General features: G+C 57.0%; 3 protein-coding genes across 3 annotated transcripts; all 3 read left to right on the forward strand.

The window, feature by feature from the left end:
* Positions 1 to 685: 685 nt before the first annotated feature.
* On the forward strand, positions 686 to 2,197 carry BESB_000910 (uncharacterized protein; the record flags this gene model as incomplete). Its single annotated transcript, XM_029358846.1, has 4 exons — positions 686 to 694; positions 1,096 to 1,124; positions 1,372 to 1,522; positions 1,835 to 2,197. 4 exons carry the CDS (start codon positions 686 to 688, stop codon positions 2,195 to 2,197), a joined length of 552 nt encoding a protein of 183 aa, XP_029221758.1.
* Positions 2,198 to 5,171: 2,974 nt separating this feature from the next.
* BESB_000920 (uncharacterized protein) lies at positions 5,172 to 8,447 on the forward strand (the record flags this gene model as incomplete). The annotated part of the gene is made up of 1 exon (XM_029358847.1): positions 5,172 to 8,447. The coding sequence occupies one exon, from the start codon at positions 5,172 to 5,174 to the stop codon at positions 8,445 to 8,447; it is 3,276 nt and encodes a 1,091-aa protein (XP_029221759.1).
* Positions 8,448 to 12,231: 3,784 nt separating this feature from the next.
* Positions 12,232 to 16,286, forward strand: BESB_000930 (rhoptry kinase family protein ROP21; the record flags this gene model as incomplete). Its single annotated transcript, XM_029358848.1, has 8 exons — positions 12,232 to 13,311; positions 13,527 to 13,652; positions 14,040 to 14,325; positions 14,484 to 14,559; positions 14,772 to 14,883; positions 15,138 to 15,342; positions 15,675 to 15,748; positions 16,059 to 16,286. The coding sequence occupies 8 exons, from the start codon at positions 12,232 to 12,234 to the stop codon at positions 16,284 to 16,286; spliced, it is 2,187 nt and encodes a 728-aa protein (XP_029221760.1).
* Between the last annotated feature and the right edge of the window lie 454 nt (positions 16,287 to 16,740).

The following is a 16,740-nucleotide window of genomic DNA, read 5'->3' on the forward strand; positions in this document are numbered from 1 at the left end:
ACACTCTATTAAGCTCGCCTTTAAACTTCTGTTTCATAACAGATTAAGTGGAGCAACTTTGTCAGGGACACGAGCGGCCTGCGGCGCCCATCGCTCTCGCCGGCGACAGTGAGGTAAGACATATTGAGAGGCACTCCGACTGACGTATCACGAGCAGAGTCGCCTATTTGCCAGACACAAGAACTGAGTTCCCGCTTCTCTCCGAACTGACAAAGCGGTCAAGCGACTTGTCTCGGGTCCTTCCCTCTGCGGCCTACAGAAAAAAGTTTTCTGTCTGAATGGATAATGCAGGTTGCGCCACTGCGATTACGTGCTTTTGACGACGGAGACAAGACAGGAAATCCCTGTCCGTAGAATAGCACTGCATGCACATGCATGAGACGCAGTACCACTGCACAACAAACAATGCTCAACATGTCAGCACCTCGCTACTCTCTTCGGTCCACTGAATGAGGATGCATATTTTCCCGCAGCCTTTAAATGCTTCCATGCTGTGTGGCAAAACAGTATTCGCCCTCTGTCTCTCTTTTCGTCTCCCTAGGGGAGGCAGAATGTCTTGGTAGACGCATTGCGCCGTCTTCGCTTGTTCTGAGACTGGTGCCTCCGCAGTCTATACATATCGCCCGCCATCGAAGCAAAGATATTGCAAGAAGCACCACCGGATAAAGTGTGTTTTTTCTCCATAATGGCGGCAGTAAGGTCCTTTCCTGTGGCGGACACTTTCTTGTGTCGCGGGATATCTGCTTACCTGAAAATGGTGTCTCATCTTCACCTACCAGGCTTTAACAGCTGCTCTGCTGACTTTTTCTTCTCACGGGGGCGACACTGCTAACAGGTTCTTTGTTCGACTCCACATCAAAGCCTTCGCGCTGCCGGAGCCCATGACACGGGCACTGCGTCAGGACAACTCATCCAGCCCCAGCTGCAGCTTGTTGATGCACGGTTCTATGGAACACACCCGTAGTTTGGCCCTATCACGCATTAGGTCCAGTGAGACCAAGAGTACATTAATCGAGGTATTTTCAAAGAGGAAATGAAGCATGTTGCTACACCGAGCGCACACCTGCCCTGTATTTGCTGTTGTGTGCTCATCAGGTGCTGTGTGCTGTCAAGAACATTCGCAGGTGAGGGCTTCAATATCTCACGCCACAAAAGGAGGTGAATGTCATCCGTTGTATCTGAGGACAGAGTAGGATGCTCAGGCTACTACAGCTGTCTGCTCCTAGTCCATCTACTTGCACATCAGGCGAAGTAACGCGTACCGGTTAAGCAAAAAAATCATGCCATCGTGACATATCGAATGTACATACCGGATTTCAAAAGGTTCTGGCCCTGCGTGCCTTCTCCTTACGCTTGCTTGTGAACTTTCAGCTGGAGTCTGAGCGACTGGAGCTCGTTTGCCGCGGTGCTCTGCGCAATCGACTGCACCGTCCTGCCGGCTCTTGCAGCATTACTGCCCGTCGTCGGCCTTCTTGGAGACTCTGAAGGCGCTCACGACCACCTCCATTTCTATTCGCACCTGGTGAGGCTTTTGAGGCCGCAGACAGTTCACATTTTTGACCCCCCGGTGCGCGTTTGGGAGTTCGCCATCGATACACTTTCTATTGTAGACGCCAAGCCTGTTGCCTCCTTCCAGCAAACAAACACAAGGGATGATGGGTCTTTTCTGCTGAATGATGTATGCTTCCTCGCGTGCCGCCTCTTCGCCAGAACTGCCTTGGCATAATTAAGGATGACCCATCAGCATGCATGTGCACCTGCTCATCCGCAGGGCGCGGAATGCTGTTCACCTGTTCCCTTTTGCGTCTCTCTGGTGTGTCCTTTTCCTTTGTAGGCAGCGCTGTACGTTGTGCTGCCTCTGGGATTCGTCGCGCTCGTGCTGAACTATCTGCAGCACAGGCGCACAGCTCTACTTGTGTCGGGTCTCGTCGGCCTCGCGATTGTTTTTGTCACGCATTGCCACGATAGCATCCCTTTGCCTCACTGGTTGCACTGGATCGCTCACGACCATGCACTCATTGGCGCTGTAGGCTCGGCCTTACTGATTTCGACTAATTACTTATCTCACAAAGCCATACACGGCATGGATTCTGCGAGTTCGCATGCCTCTTGCTGCGCGTCGAAGGGGCGGTGCCCCAGCAAGCAGCATGGGGGACCAGAAATGGTCACGCAGTCGCCGCAGTCAAAAAAGAACTAATACAGTGTTCAACACCTTTGCGGAGTAAAAAGCACGTTTTTGCACATTCGCGACATTCGTCGACGTATGCACGTGGAAGCTACCAGCTTCCGAGGGGTGTATTTCACCAAGTGTTCAAGTGATGCCTTTTTCCATGACCCTCAACGAGGCCGTCAAGGCAGAGTTCTTTATATATCCCTCACAGTGCACACCATCGTGTCGATGTGTTCTAATAACAGATATACTTGTGTTTGACGATGATGCTGTTCGTGTGGGCCTTAGGTGGTGAACTTCGTGCGTCAGACACAAAGCCCTTTTTTCTGTTCTTCGACGTGTAAGTTCTTGTGCGCGGACGCGAGCAGCACCCCTTGTTGCGGAGTCGTCTCGGTTGTTTGGCGTTTTTGATGACTGTGGTGAGAGTCGATAGTGGCTGGCGTGACGAGGGCTGGCTCGCAGGAGGGGCGGTGGAAGGGCGGGGAGATGCACCGTACTCGCGAGTCATCAGCTGCCTGTTGTTGGCGGGTGGGTACCGATCGCTGACCTACTTTGGGCGGTTTAATGCTCTTTGGCTACCGGAAGCCGACTTAAGGACATGCCTCTTCCATTCCACGCGTTGCCGCGACTAATGCTCACATCAGCGGCCTTTGCCGCGGCGCGACCTTGTTTCTACACATGTACGTCCGTACGAGCAAGACAACGGCCATGGAAAAGTACACTTCCCAGCGTAATAGTGCCACACCCGTGTGCACCGACAAGTCGCGATGCCCTCACACACGCTGGTGGACACCTGCCAAGATAGGCAAGAGCTGAGTACCTCGAGCGCGGATGCTACGAGCAGTGCTCTCCACTCGTGGGTATTGAAGCTTCTTGCATGAACGTAGCCTTTTCGACCGTGGCGCTTGTGACAGGTCAGCGCTTGGCCGAGCACGGCTGGGATAGATGCGCGTGCAATTGAAGTGCACGACCGCCTAGCACGGAACAGGATGGCTCTCTTGCATGCTCGACATAGTTACGGTGATACTTCATTTGAAGACTCAGAAAGACACCAGACCCTCCCCTGGGCTTCCCGAAGTCTCAAATGCGCAGAGAAACGTCATCAGAGGGAAGTGCGCGAGATGAGTCATACAATCGAAAGGAGGGAACGCGCATTCTACTGCGACAGCTGACCCATCCGAACATCTTGGTGAAACACATAACTGCATTTCACCAAGGAAGGACTCAGCGACATCGGCGACTCATTTGGCCGCTGCACTGGCGGGGCTCTCGCGCCTTAGTCTTTGCTTGCCTGTGATCACCGCCAGCGAAGTATGTCCTGTTGTATTCCTTTCGTACTGCTGCGCCGGAGCCAATTTCCCAGCAGCGGATGTGGAGTACAACTGAACTCGGGCGATGCCGACTGGCGCAGCCTGCGGCACACCGCCAGGCCTCTACGATCTCTTCGGAAGGCTGCGTTTTTTTGAGAGAGAGGCTGAGTTATGCTGCGTCTCGTGGGAGTGCACAAATACACCGCCACTCGAGATAGTTGTCATCTGCTCAGCACGCCGCTCGCACCAGCGAGCAGAAAGAATAGTGAATGGTTCGCCGTGCTGCTCAAGTGGTGGGAGCGGTCTGGTGCGTCAGTTCGGACGAGGCTTGGGTAAACGCTGACCCTGCCGCGCCGAATGCTTGGAAACGACAGTGCTCGGAAGACGTGACAAGGTGCTGATTTCCGCTGACGACTGCTTTTGGTGTCTTGAGCTAATCAAATACCATGTTTACCCCGCGAACCCCACTGCGCCGCAGGGTCACATCGGTGCCCCGGTAGCACAACGATTTCTTTCGCCCGCGGCGGGTAGGGTGCATTGCGACATTTTTTGCTGTGGTGCACGCCGCGTTTCAGCTTCTGTGTATTGTAAGGATTCATCTACCTGTATCTTGACTTGGACTTGGATCGAATGCAGCGTAACGTTGGGTCACTGCTTTCTGGTATTACCACTTTCACGACTGCGGTCCCTCGGCTTCCGTCGCCTCCGTCCCGCCTCGGTTTTTCCCCCCAGAGACTGCCACACTCCAAATCGCGCATGCGGTTATCACCCTCATTTTGTGCACTTCGTGGAATTTTCTGCGATTAATAGGGAATAAAGCACGCTCTGCCTCTTCCCCACACCGAAGTCCCTTCAGAAATGGGACCAAGCAAACCGGTTTCTCCTTCGTTTGCTTCCCCTACGACTGCAGCAGCTCCACCGCGCTGCCTGGTACTGCGTCAGCATGCTTAGGGTCTGAGATTTTCTCCCAGTCGCCTCATAAACGTTTCCGCTTCCGCAACGTACACAAACAAAACAGGTCTTGTAAGAGCGCTGACTGTCTGCAGACGCCGGCGTTTGTCGCCTTTTTTTCAGGGTAGTGACATCGGAGTCCCACTTTTCTTCGCCGCCTGCTCCTCGTTCTCCCCCTCGCCGACCCGCGACCGTTTCCATGGGGCCGTTTTCCTAGTTTTCTCTGTTCTTGCTCGATTTCGGCTGTAACGCGTATGCTTAACCTGCCTCGGGGGCTTCGTTAATCTGTTTTCTCGTCAAGCCTCTCCAGTTACTTCCACAGCCCGGGCAAGTCCATCTTTTCTCCTCCGTCGTCACCGTGTGGGCTGTTACGAGGAAGTACCGTTCTGTCAGGGCTGTGGCTGCCGCGAGCAGCCCGGCCAGCCCGTCACTGGGTGGGGTGCACATCGACGACCTTGTGCATCCTCTGACTTCCACGCGCTCGTCGGTCCTCTTTGCAGGAGCCGCCTTCGACGTCGCCACCCACCTCCCCGTTGTCACCGTTACAGACGGCCGGCTCTTGCACCCGGCGTACTCTTTCGGGACCCACAGCAGACCTCCCGGGGCGGCAGGACCTCTGACTCCGTCTCGCGCCTCTCTTGGCGACGGCCCCCGTCTCTGCGTGCGCCGACACGGGAGCGAGCCATCCGCGGGAGGCTCCCTCCGCGTCGGACCCGGAAGTGCGTCAAGGATTTGTGCAGATGAGAGGAGAGGGCGGACGACCCGTCTTGTCCAGTTCCTCTAAAGAAGAGCGGATCGCTGAGGCCTCGTCTCGTGGCTTCAGTGCTTCGCTTCTTTCGCAAGAGGGGACAAAGCACAGAGACAGGCAGTCTCCTTCACTCCGGCCTTCCCCGTTGGGGGGAAACGCGTCGCCATCTGGAGAACTCAAGCCCGACGGCGTGACACTGTGGCGATGCAGTGGCAGGGAGGGGGCGAAGGATGTCGCGGACGAGGAGGCAGACGTAAGCGAGAGGCCAGAGAGGGTCCTCCTCTCCTTTTCGCCTACTCTTCTTCCCACGCCGTGCACAAGCAACTGTGGCGGAGAGAAGGACTCGTGGAAGAAGGTTGTGGACAAGAAGTCCGCCGTCAAAGAGAACTCACGAGCATCCTCGTTTGGCGCTTGGCGCTTACCGTGGCTGCGTTCGAGCCGCCGAAGCCATCAGGAGGAGGATAGACGCAAAGATGAGAAGCCGCGTGCGCTTTACGTCAGGGACTTTGGCGCACCTTTTTTCTTCGGGTCGTGCGTGGCGCGAGTGTCTCGTCGCGAGGGGCCTGTGGATGCGGTCTTCTTCCCCGGTACGCTGATCGCGATTCCCAGGTGGTTCCTCCTCTGCATGTACGCGATCTCGGCGTTCGTCACAGGCTGCACGTACTTTGACTGGCCCGCCTTTGCGCACCTGCTGTTCAGGTCGGGGGCGTTCAGCTGGCAGTGTGCTCGCGACGCAGCTGGCCATTTTGTCACGGACTTCCGAGAGCTGTCAGGCGACACTTCGTCGGTCAAGCCGTACATTTGCGATGAACAGGACGCCTTGGTCGCTCGGCTGTTCACCGTGGCGCAAGTGTCTGAGTCCTTCATGTGCATTGTCTCAGGGTTCCTGCTAGACAGCCTCAGCCCGCTGCTTGTGGCGCTCTTGGGTCAGGGACTGAACAGCGCGGGGTGGATCCTCCTCGCCTGCAGCTCCGAAAGCTTTCCGGCCTACATTCCAGCGATGATCTGCATCGGCTGCGGGACAGAGACTGGCTACCTGCCTCTGGTGCGCATTGCACGGCTCTTTCCAGGCCACGCAGCGGTCGTCATAACCTTCATCGGGGCGGCCAACAGCGGCGGCTTCGCGGTGCCGCTCATCTTGATCAAAATCTGGGACGCGGCCGGACCCACGTGGTCCTTCGTGGACTTGTGCGTTTTCTACATTTGCCTTGGTCCCTTACTCAGCGCCATCATTGCCGTCTGCTTCATTCCCTACCGGGGATTCAGCTCGGTGCGGGAGGGTGACGCCGACTGCGACGTGGACGGCAAGCGGCGCAAGGGGACGACGGCGCACTTTGACGCGGAGCCCACGGGCACCGAACGCGGTCTTTCAGTGCAACTCTCAGCAAGCCTCGATGAGCACGAGACGCGCCAGGCAGGGGCTTTCGCCGGCTCCTGGGACGGCAGCTCCGCTCTCGCGAAAGGACGCCACCACGTGACGCGCGTGAGCACTGCCGCTTCCGACACCGACGCCGTTCGCTGTTCCCTCGACTCCTTGCTGGATCCCTCGCCTGCTCACAGCCGAAGAGGGCTTCAAGCAGCGCGCGGGGACCCAGGCGCCGCGGGCATGGGGACGGGCGGAGTGGAAGGCCGCAGTGCTGCACGCGGAGACGTCAGCGAGTCGCGGGCGCATCCCCCTGGCCAGTGGCGCCACCAGGACGAAGGCGCCTTGCGAACCTCGAGCGACACCACGAAGAACGGAAACGCGGGACAAAGGGGGACTGGGGGTGGCGCTGGGTGCGACGCGGCGGGAGACCGCGGCCGCCACGTGCTGCTTCTCCGTCGCTGGCAAGGTGACCCTGCAGAGGCTGAGGCTGTCCCGCGCGGCTCAGACTTTTCAGAGGCGCCGCACGGGGAACCTAATGGAGTCGGAGCGCGCAAACCAACGGAGGCAAGACACGCGGGTGACGCATCCACTGACCCTAACCTGCTCCAAGAAGCTGAACAGACGCCGCAGCTGCACTCGCTTTCCAGTGTCACGACGGAGTCGGCCGGCTTCGAAGCCGCCGACGGGCATCTCAGCAACGAGTTGCATCCCTGCAGATCTGCGGACGAGAAGCAGTGGACCAAGAAGGGTTCCGGAGGGGAGTTGGCTACACCGTCCGTAAACATGGTTCCTCTGTGTCAGACTTCTGCATTTCTCGCCTTGTCGTCGTCATCCGGCCGGCCGACGTTTTTCAGTCAGCTGTTTTCGAAGCACTTTCTCTGCATCGCCATATACTCGAGCGTAACGTCTGTCGCAATCGCGTTTCTCCAGAGTGCCTCCTCACGGGTCTATACAGAAGAGGTGTCTGAAGTCGCGGAAGTTGTGCTGTGCTTCACGTTCGTCCCCTGTGTGTTCCTGGGTTGGGTCATCGACTCCTACGGATCGTTCCCCACGTTCCTGCTCATGAACACCATGGGGCTTATTTCCATAGTCTGCGCAACGATGTCCACGTCGTCCACCATCCAGTACGTCTCCGTTGCGGCTTTTTGCATTCACGTGAGCATTGATAGCGAGCAGATCTTTTGCTACGTTCAGTCTGTGTTTCGGCCTGAACACTTTGGGAAGATCAGCGGCGCATTCTTGGCTTGCGACGGATTCTTCTCGCTTCTTGCGATCCCCCTCTATGACGACCTCACCGTCCGATTTCTCGGCGGCGACGTCCGGCCGGTTTCGATAGGACTGGCGGCCGCCCTGGTGTTCTGCTACGCCCCTGTAATCGCCGTGTGGGTTTTCCAACAGAAGCACCCGGATCCATACGGCGTGAGCTCCCCGCGCAGCGGCGTAGAGAGCCGAGAGAACTTGGGTGCGGCCGACAAGTCCAAGGCTGCGGTGGGTGTGAGCGAGGGAGTGGATGAAGCGACGCTGCCGGAGTCTTTTGCTGACGAAGCACACGTCCGCGGGGGAGATGGCAAGGCTGGTGCCGGAGGCGAGATCCAAATGAGGAAGAAACGCGGTTCGGTCGACTATCCAAAGAGGGTCTTCCGCCCAAGTCAAGGTCCCCATTACCACGAAACGGGGCAGGAGCCGGGGTCTGTGGCGCTGGAAGGCGAGACGCACGCAGAAGGCGCCGGCGGGGAGAGCGCTCAGAGGGACTCCACGACCTTGGACAGACAGAGGCCAGCCCCAGAGAGGATGATGGAGGCAGAGCAATCCGCGCTAGGACTGAGCAGGATGTTGCAAGGGACAGATGTGATCATCCCTGTGTGGACAGGTGAAGACATGCCAAGCAGGTGCGAGCCATGAAGGACTGCACAGGACATTTCAGCGCCGACGAACTACTTCTCCGTCCAGCGTGCCTGGAGGCAGAATGACAGGTGCAACTGCGGACGATACGCGGATTTTGTTGTATTACCCTGTTGATAAAATGTCTTCTCTACATCTCGCTTCGTTTCATGCATACACCCTGGTGCACTTGCGTTGTTGAGGCTGCGGCGGCACATCTGAACCGTAACAGTCAATATCCAAGCATGTAGGGCGTGTATAAGTATTTATATGTTCTTTCTCAGAAAATGATCCAATGTTTTCAACTGTGTTTCTCAGTGCATGCGTGTCTGCGGGTTTATATTCCTGGAGTTTAGATATAAACGTACACGCGGGCATCTAAAGCGTCCCCCGTCCAGCGCGCGCGGGCGTGCGCAGGGATGTTTTCTTCGCGGCTCGCACTGGTGCGGCGCACTACTACTTGTGGCAGTGCTTCCCCTGCACTAAACCCTTGCCATGACACTCAAGTTTTATCCCACGATGGTATTCCTAGAGGGCTCCACACCAACCCTTCTAGGAAATGGCACTCGTGCTCAATGGAAGGCGACAGCCAGCCAGTGGGTGAGGGGGGGGGGAAGGGGGAAAGGGGGAGGGGGAGGGGAGAGTGGAGAGAGGAGAGGGCGGCGGGAGACAGAACAAGAGCAGCGAGGTCAGGAGCGGAATTCTGAAAGCGCAACCACCCTCAGGCGATCCACGCGAAATCGGGTGACCGGCATAGGGTCACTCCAACGCCTGTAACCCAGTTGCACGCAGCAAACGGGACTCCGGGCGTCTTTGCTGGAACACCTCCTCAACAGCGTGCTGTGAGACGAAGGAGCACGCGTGTGGAGTGGCAGAGACGCGGAGAGACTGACCGGACTCGCCCCAGGGAACTAGAGAGCGGCTCCTCGGAAGCGGTGAAGCGAATACACGCGCGTGTACTTGTGTTGTCACTCCCAAGACGGGAGGAGGGGCGACGAGAAGACGAAAAGCAATGCCCAGTCTGCACAATAGTGTGGTTGTCATTGCCGTAGTGGTAGTCTTCCATGCATGGTGCAATTTGTGGGTTCCTGGTGTGTGTCTGTTTTAGTGCCGCATGAGAAGGGGTATATACACTTCTTGCTATTTGTTTGGCAGACACGTAGATGCAATATTTCAAGGTAGACGTACACAGTTATCGTGTGTTTCTCTTCCTTTCCTTGAGACACAACGTACTCAGGATCTGAGGTGTGCGGAAACCGACAGAAAAGAATACGTCTCTGTACGCCGTACGACTTGGGGAGCGGGGGGGGAGGGGGCAATAAGCACGTTTGCCGTTACCTCTTATTTCTTCCTGTGTATGAAATTTTATGGTTTGTTTTCGATGACGTTACTCTCCGGTGTTGCAAGCGATTCAAACGCTTCAATGGCGTGCATTTTTGTTCTTTCGAAGACTTTTTTCCTTCCCGTCATTTTCAACCTGTTGTTGCTTCGTCGACTGCTGACGGGGTACGTCTCAGATTCGCTAGCGACACGATGGCGAGCTGCGTTGCTCTTATTGGAGAGATGGGAGGTGGAGTTCTACACTTCGGTTGAAATGCGAGACAGGTAGTAGCATGCAGCAACACACCCAATGGACCAGTCAGTACGCTGTGCGCTCTTCTAGTGGGAGGAACGCGGACGACAGTGAGGAAACAAAGAATGCAGCGCAGTTCAGGACCGCTATCTTACTGCTCACACAGAGCGACTTTGCCCCTTGAGGCGGCTTTTGCTTCACTGTCCCTGTCTTCCCCTCAAATATGCTCACACACGTTAAAAACTATGCTCCTGCATCAGCCGCCGTATAGCGCGTTAAAGACTTCCTGCCTTCACGTTACCAAGAGTTGAAGGACCATCCGACGTGAAAGGCCGCGAATTGCAGACGGCCCTGGCACTAGTAGTACTTTTGAGATTCTATTTTGCGGATGAGATATATCCCCATCCTCTGTTGTGCAGGAAATCTGCCAGGCGATGCGCCGCGGCAAGCGCCACAAACTACGGCGAATGGTTTTCTGTTTTGAACAGCTCTCGGTACTTTTCCCCACACGAGGCCAAAAAGCAACGCTCACCGAGTTGTGTGATAAGCTCCGACACAGCCGTTCATGACTCCCCTCGGGTCACTCCGTATCGCACGGTCCACCTAGTCGCAGACTGCAGATTGCCTCTCAGAGGCCGATGTTAGTTTCCGCGCTGGGAGGCTAGAGCGGCGCCTGAGTTATAACCATGATCGAGTTGTACGGACCTACTATTCCGGTTTGCGTTCGAAATGACGTTTTGTTCTGCAAACTAGACGATGGACCCGCATTGGGGCGCTTTGGCTTCGACACGCGGCCGTTTCGGGGAAAAACGGTTACATCGGCTACTGGATTCAACGTAGCAGCGTGGAGCGTTCATTCGCTTTAAGCTGACGTACCATCTAGTTCAGCTTTCGGCCATCGGCTACCCCGAACTTAAGCACTTACCACTGCTTCTCAGGAAACGAATTCGGTGCCGTACGGGCTGTATGATCTAGGGATCGCCGAAATCTCATGCCTGTCACGCCGCGCGTAGCGTCAAGGAGCCGAGTGAGACGAATAACTTCCGCCACATTGGGTATTGCACTTTTGTCACACTAAAATAAACAAGAGATGCGGAGACCAAAGCCGACCTCGCGCTGTATCAAACACTAGAGTGGTTGTCTCGTCTCCGTCCGAGTGAGTGAGGATGCCGTACCGTCCTGTCAGCTACCGTTCGAGCGCTAAACGGCTGCTTCCCCCCATCAAGTATCCTGTGGAGCTTACCAGAAGGGACCCGCCTTTGCCGGTGTCTTGGCTCCAAGCACTTTAACGGTGTCTGAGCGGGAGTTCGCACAAATGCCGAGTGAGGCACTGAGGCAGCCCCCCTGTACCAGCTGACCTACCCGCGAGTTGCCGCCATGCATCGGCGAAAAGGCGCAGTGCCTAATCCGAATCCGAATAGTGGCGCATCTAGAGGAAGGCAGCAATGTGCAGCGCTTTTTTCTAATCCACCTCGTGTCTTCGTATGTGGGACTCAAACGAGTTTGTTGTGAGATCATCCGGGCGGCGTCCATTATCTGCCGTTTCGTTCTCGCAAGCTGCGCTCTCGAAGTCGCCCTGCGTTGTCCCGTGCTGCGCCCAACCGGCCTCTCGGACCCGCGCGGTGCATGGCAAGTGTTCAGTGCGGCGCGACAGGATGGGCGTGAGCAGGAAAGATTTACCAACTGCTGCACTTCATCTTTCCTTCTCCGCTTCTGCGTGCGGCAGGAACGAGCCCGAACGCATTCTCTCGAATGCCCTGTAAAAGTTTTCTCTCCCACGAAGACTCGACGGGATCCGTTCCTCGCGCGTGTGCACCTGCGACTGGTTTTGAGCAAGGTGTGCCCGGCGCTCCGACGACAGGATCGACGGGGACCCCAGCCGCGGAAGGCAGACATACGAGGGAAAAACGAGGAAAACGAGCCCTGAACCCAGTTTCAGGGAGCTGCCTTTTCTTTTCCCGCTCTGGATTTTCGAAGCGCCCATGACAGTAGAGAGGCCGTGAATAACGTTGATGCTGTCGGCATCGGGTGACGATGGCGCCTCCTGCCGGCGGCTGCGGTTCCACCTCTTGTGTGCGCCTTCAGTAAGCTACCGTATTTCGTCCCTTCTTCTGTCAGGGATCGCCGCCGAGAGTATCGCCAGCAGCGTACCCTCGTCCGCTGCGACGCATCGGAGGTGCATGACTCTCTCTCACTCACCGTCTGCCGTATCCGTTTCGTTTTCGCGGCACCATGGTGATGCCGCTCGATCGTTGTCTTCTTCCCGGTCCTCTGCGTTCCGCGCGTCCTCCTCCGCGCCTGGCTGTCGGCTTTCTCCTCCTCCTTTGCTTCCTGGCTCTCCTTCCTCCGCCCCTCTCTGCACTGTTCCTCTCGGCACTCTCCTCCGGTGATCCTGCCGCTGTCGCGGCGTCGTCAGTGCCAGGTGGAGCTGGCGGAACTGGTGAAGCCAGCGCAGCTCACCCGGCCGCTCCGCCGTCTCCTCAGGAACCCGGAGGTGCCGTCGACAGCCAGCGCGTGGATGAGATTTCCCAGAATTCACCCACGTCGGAGAGTCGCCCTGTCGGCGACGACTTTAACTTGGAGGATGACCACGTGGCGGACCCGGAGGCGCCGATTGGCGGCGCCGACACGCCGCCAGTGCCCCTCGAGAAGCGACTGCATGTAGCGCGTTTGCTGCTCGAGGGGAGTGAGGCGTACGCGGAGTCGTTTTCGACGAGCGATGACGAGACTACCTACAACCCGTCGAACTCGAGGGAACTCCCCGTTTTTCCGCAGACGAAAAGCACCACCGCTGCGTTCTCGCTCCCTGTCGACCGCACAAAAGTCAAAGCGATGGGATCGACGGTGGCGGGCGGCAGCACGTCCGAGGAGTTCGAGGAACACAGAGTTGACCTTACCGTAGATCATCGCGCCGAAACTCCCCTTTCAGTCTTGACTCGGGCCCCTCCGGCGTTTGGGGCCGGAAAGCCGGCGAAAAACCGGAGGGACAGAGACGCTGCGCAGGCATCGGACCCTGAAGGCGCCAAGGCCCCCGCCCCTCACGACAAAAAGACAGAGCCGAGGGCGGGCTCCGCGGATGCTGCGGCGCGAAAAGACGAAGAGAAAGCAGACGGGGTGAAAAAGGCAGGCGGAGGAGCAGGAAGGAAACTGTCCGGATCCGACTCGACTACAGCCGATGCCGAAACCTTGTCCGACCGCGAAGCCGGCCGAGCCAGCTCGAAGCTCGCGCCTCAGGCACGCTTTCGCAGACCTTCGGAGGCTTTGAAAAGTCTCATCACGAGACAAGGCACGCACGAATGGCCTGGCGAGAAGGTGAGCCTTTAGGATTAGAGTTCAGAACGAATCGCCGGGCGAAAGTGTGAGGTTGGAACATCTTATCTTTGGAGAAAGCCAGACTGCACAACCTCCTAAGAACCACAGCTTGGCTTTGAAGACACTCTCATGACGACACTCTGAGTCCGCGCGAGGCATCATCCGTAATAAATCCTTATCTCGCGTCCTTTCCTTCGTGCCGTCTGTATTTACAGGAAGAGTTCGAACAGAGCTATCCCTTCAACACGCCCATAGAGATCCGATCAACTCGGAAGGGAGGGACGCTCACCATCCGCCTGGAGGGCATTCTCGGCTCCGGCGGCCAAGGCGTCGTCATCGAGGTGAGACATCCACTGCAGTCACGGGGAGCGGAAGGGGAGGAAGGGGGGGGATAGGAAGGAAAAAGGCGCGACCCGCTGCTCCCGAGAGTGTGGACGTGAACGCGCTCCGCGTGCGTACCCATCGATGCAGCGAATATGTCCAGTCATACGGGACCGTTTGACTAGCGGATCTCAGAGGGGCTCGAGCAGCCCGCTTCGCTACGAAGTCTTGCGATGCGCGCCGGGTTTCCTCCTTGCCAGTGCCTGGCATTGTGCCGCGATTGGGGTTCACACGGTGAGAAAAACTGCGAAAACACCGCAGTTTTCCTCATCTTCATCCTGCGCCTGTGCGTGACCCGCGCCGTCTACAAGAGGTTTTTGCCGTTTGCCTGGTGTGCGCCTGCGCAGGCGCGCGACGTGAACACAGGCCAAGGCATGGCTTTGAAGGTCTTCCGCATCCGACCAGACCAGCGCCGAGACGAACGCAAAGACGAGATGATCCTGCGTCGTCGCGTACAGTCAGAACTCGCCATCTGGGCATACGTGCCGCCCAGAATGGAGCCGAGGCAGTGGAGTGACGCAGCTCACTTGGTCATCCCCTTCGACGTCGTGGAACCCGTTGTGCCCGCCAGGACACCGGCGCTGAATCGTACCAGATATGCGACTCACTGGATTATGATGGATCTCTTTACAGGTACGACACCGAAGCTAAAAAGAGAAGAAGATCGCCTCTCTTCACTTTGTTCGTCCTATCCGCTTGGGGGCTGCAGGAGATTGACATTCCAAGCTATTTGCACAAGCACTGTTTAAGTTGTGCTTATACGTGTTTATCGCCTTGGTCTTTTGCTTCAGGAGATATGTCACAGATGACGAAAATTCTGACAGGCCCGCCAAGTGTCAAACTCGAGGTGACGGAGCAAATGTTCTTGTAAGTTCAACCGTACGCCGTCTTGCCCTCTCTCGTCGGCGGCTCTCGGGACACGCGAAAAGATTCTGCAGAAAAGGGGAACACAGAAACAGGCGGCACGAGGAGTTGCCGCCAAGCTCTTCACGCCAGTCTTTCTTTTTGGTTCTCTTGTAATCCAGTGGGCGGCGGTCAAGACGCATTTCAAATTGTGTCTCTGCGTACGTGGACTATAGGGCGAACATGCGGCTCCACGACATGGGTCTGGTGCACTCTGACATCAAGATGCCCAACTACTTCATCAGCGCGGACGGACGCATTTTCCTCGGCGATCATTCCCTCGCCAGCGTAAGCCACTGAACGCATCACGACTCGGAGATTCGACGACGGGGAGGCATGGAAAGGGCGATTCTACCCCCAGCAACTGCGTCATGTGCGAGTCCGCTACCTTTCTTGGCATTCGTTTTTTCACTACCATGCCTTTTTTCTTAATCGGCGCTCTACATCGACACCGCTGTCTCGAGCTGCCGGCCTTTCGAAGCGAAAGAATAGAACAGGGACGCGGTTACTCAGGGCGGCGCCCTGGTGTGATGTGTTTCCAGCCAACTGGCGACAACGTGCCGTGCATGTCGGGTACGCTTCGCTACCTGCCCCCCGAGAACATGAAGTGCATCAGCGATGGACGGCGCAGAATCATGACCACGGAGAGGAAGGACGTGTGGGCTTTGGGCGTGGCCCTCTACATGCTCTGGTGCAACCAGCAGTACCCGTACGAGATGGGAGAGCTCTGGTCAAAAGATCTCTTCGGTAAGGAAGAACGTGCGAAGAACGACTGAGGGAATGGAAGAGGCGGCAGGGACCGAAAGGGGGCAGCCTCCTTCCTGGGTGGAAGTAGACACCAGACTTGCTGATCAGTTGCGCCCTCCACGTCGCGCCCTTTAGTTTACCGACAGCCAGATGCCGCCATGCCACCGAAGCAGGGCTGCGTTTCTGTAGTGTACCTCAGAGGATGGCATCGATGTCGGTGACGGAGCGTGGAGGCCTGAGTCGGAGGACAGACGCGTCACGCTGTGCTGCGTCGTTTTCTGTCGTGTTCTCATTCGCTGCACGTCGTCCGTATTTGTGCTTTTCCTCACCAGTCCGAACTGCCCGCGCCCACGCCGATGAGTTGGACTTGACGCTCTGCGACGGTCACGCGACAATCCCTATTTTGGTATGGCGACCTCATAGAACCTTCTCGATGAAAGAGAAGCAACAGGGGAAGCACTCTCCCCCAGTCAATTGCCAAAGCGGTAGCAGTGTCGAGCGACGCTCCTGCCCCTGTGCCCGCACACACGCGTCCGCCGAGATGCAGCCCGTATCGCCCTCGAGCATTTTCTCCTGGAGCAAATTACGCGAAAGCTGGCGTACCCATGACGGAGAGGCGCTTGCATTTGCAGAACGCATGCATGAGCCAGCACAGCAGATGTTTTCCGCTGGAACTGAAAAGAAGTCGTTGCCAGTGTGTGGTGTCTGTACCCCAGGGCTTGCTTCGCGTAATGCTGACCCCGAACGCCGGGCGCCGCCCAACTCTTCGAGAAATTCACAAGTTCCACCCGATCTTTGCGCACCCCAGAAGCCCGCCCCTTCAGAGGAGAAGCCTGTTTTCTCTGTTGAGAGAAGTCCAAGATAGGAATGGCTCCGACCTCTCGCCTCGCAGCGCAGCGCCTCCAGTGCAGCCGGCCTACACTGGATTGAAGGACGGGCAATGAACGCGCGGCGCGAAGGACGGGTGACGACGATATGGAATACGAGATCTCTGCATATAGAAGCTGGACGCCTGCGCGGCATGCAGGAGGTTTTCCCGCGGTCAACTGAAGGAGGAAACGACGATAGAGTCGCAGGCAGTCGAAGAGCCGCGGACTGACCAGAATGTCAGGAGGAAATGGTGGGGGGCGGCTCCGGGAGGGGTGAGAAGGCAACCGCGGAAAACCTGCAAAAGAGAGGATAGAAGCTTGGCGAAAGAGCGCCATGCATTGTTTTTTAAACTCCAGCCGTGGTCCTAAACGCACTCCTGCGGAATCTTCCCAGTGAGGAAACAACTGCGTGGAGACGAGGATACCCACATTTGAAGGCGTAGTGTCCACGGCACTGGTGGCGATGGCCTGCCGTATTCGTCTCCTTTACTCCTCGGATGTGTGTTTCGGTCAAGTTTTTGCAATTCCG

This window comes from Besnoitia besnoiti, chromosome I (assembly GCF_002563875.1).
Source record: "Besnoitia besnoiti strain Bb-Ger1 chromosome I, whole genome shotgun sequence".
NCBI classification, from domain to species: Eukaryota; Apicomplexa; class Conoidasida; order Eucoccidiorida; family Sarcocystidae; genus Besnoitia; species Besnoitia besnoiti.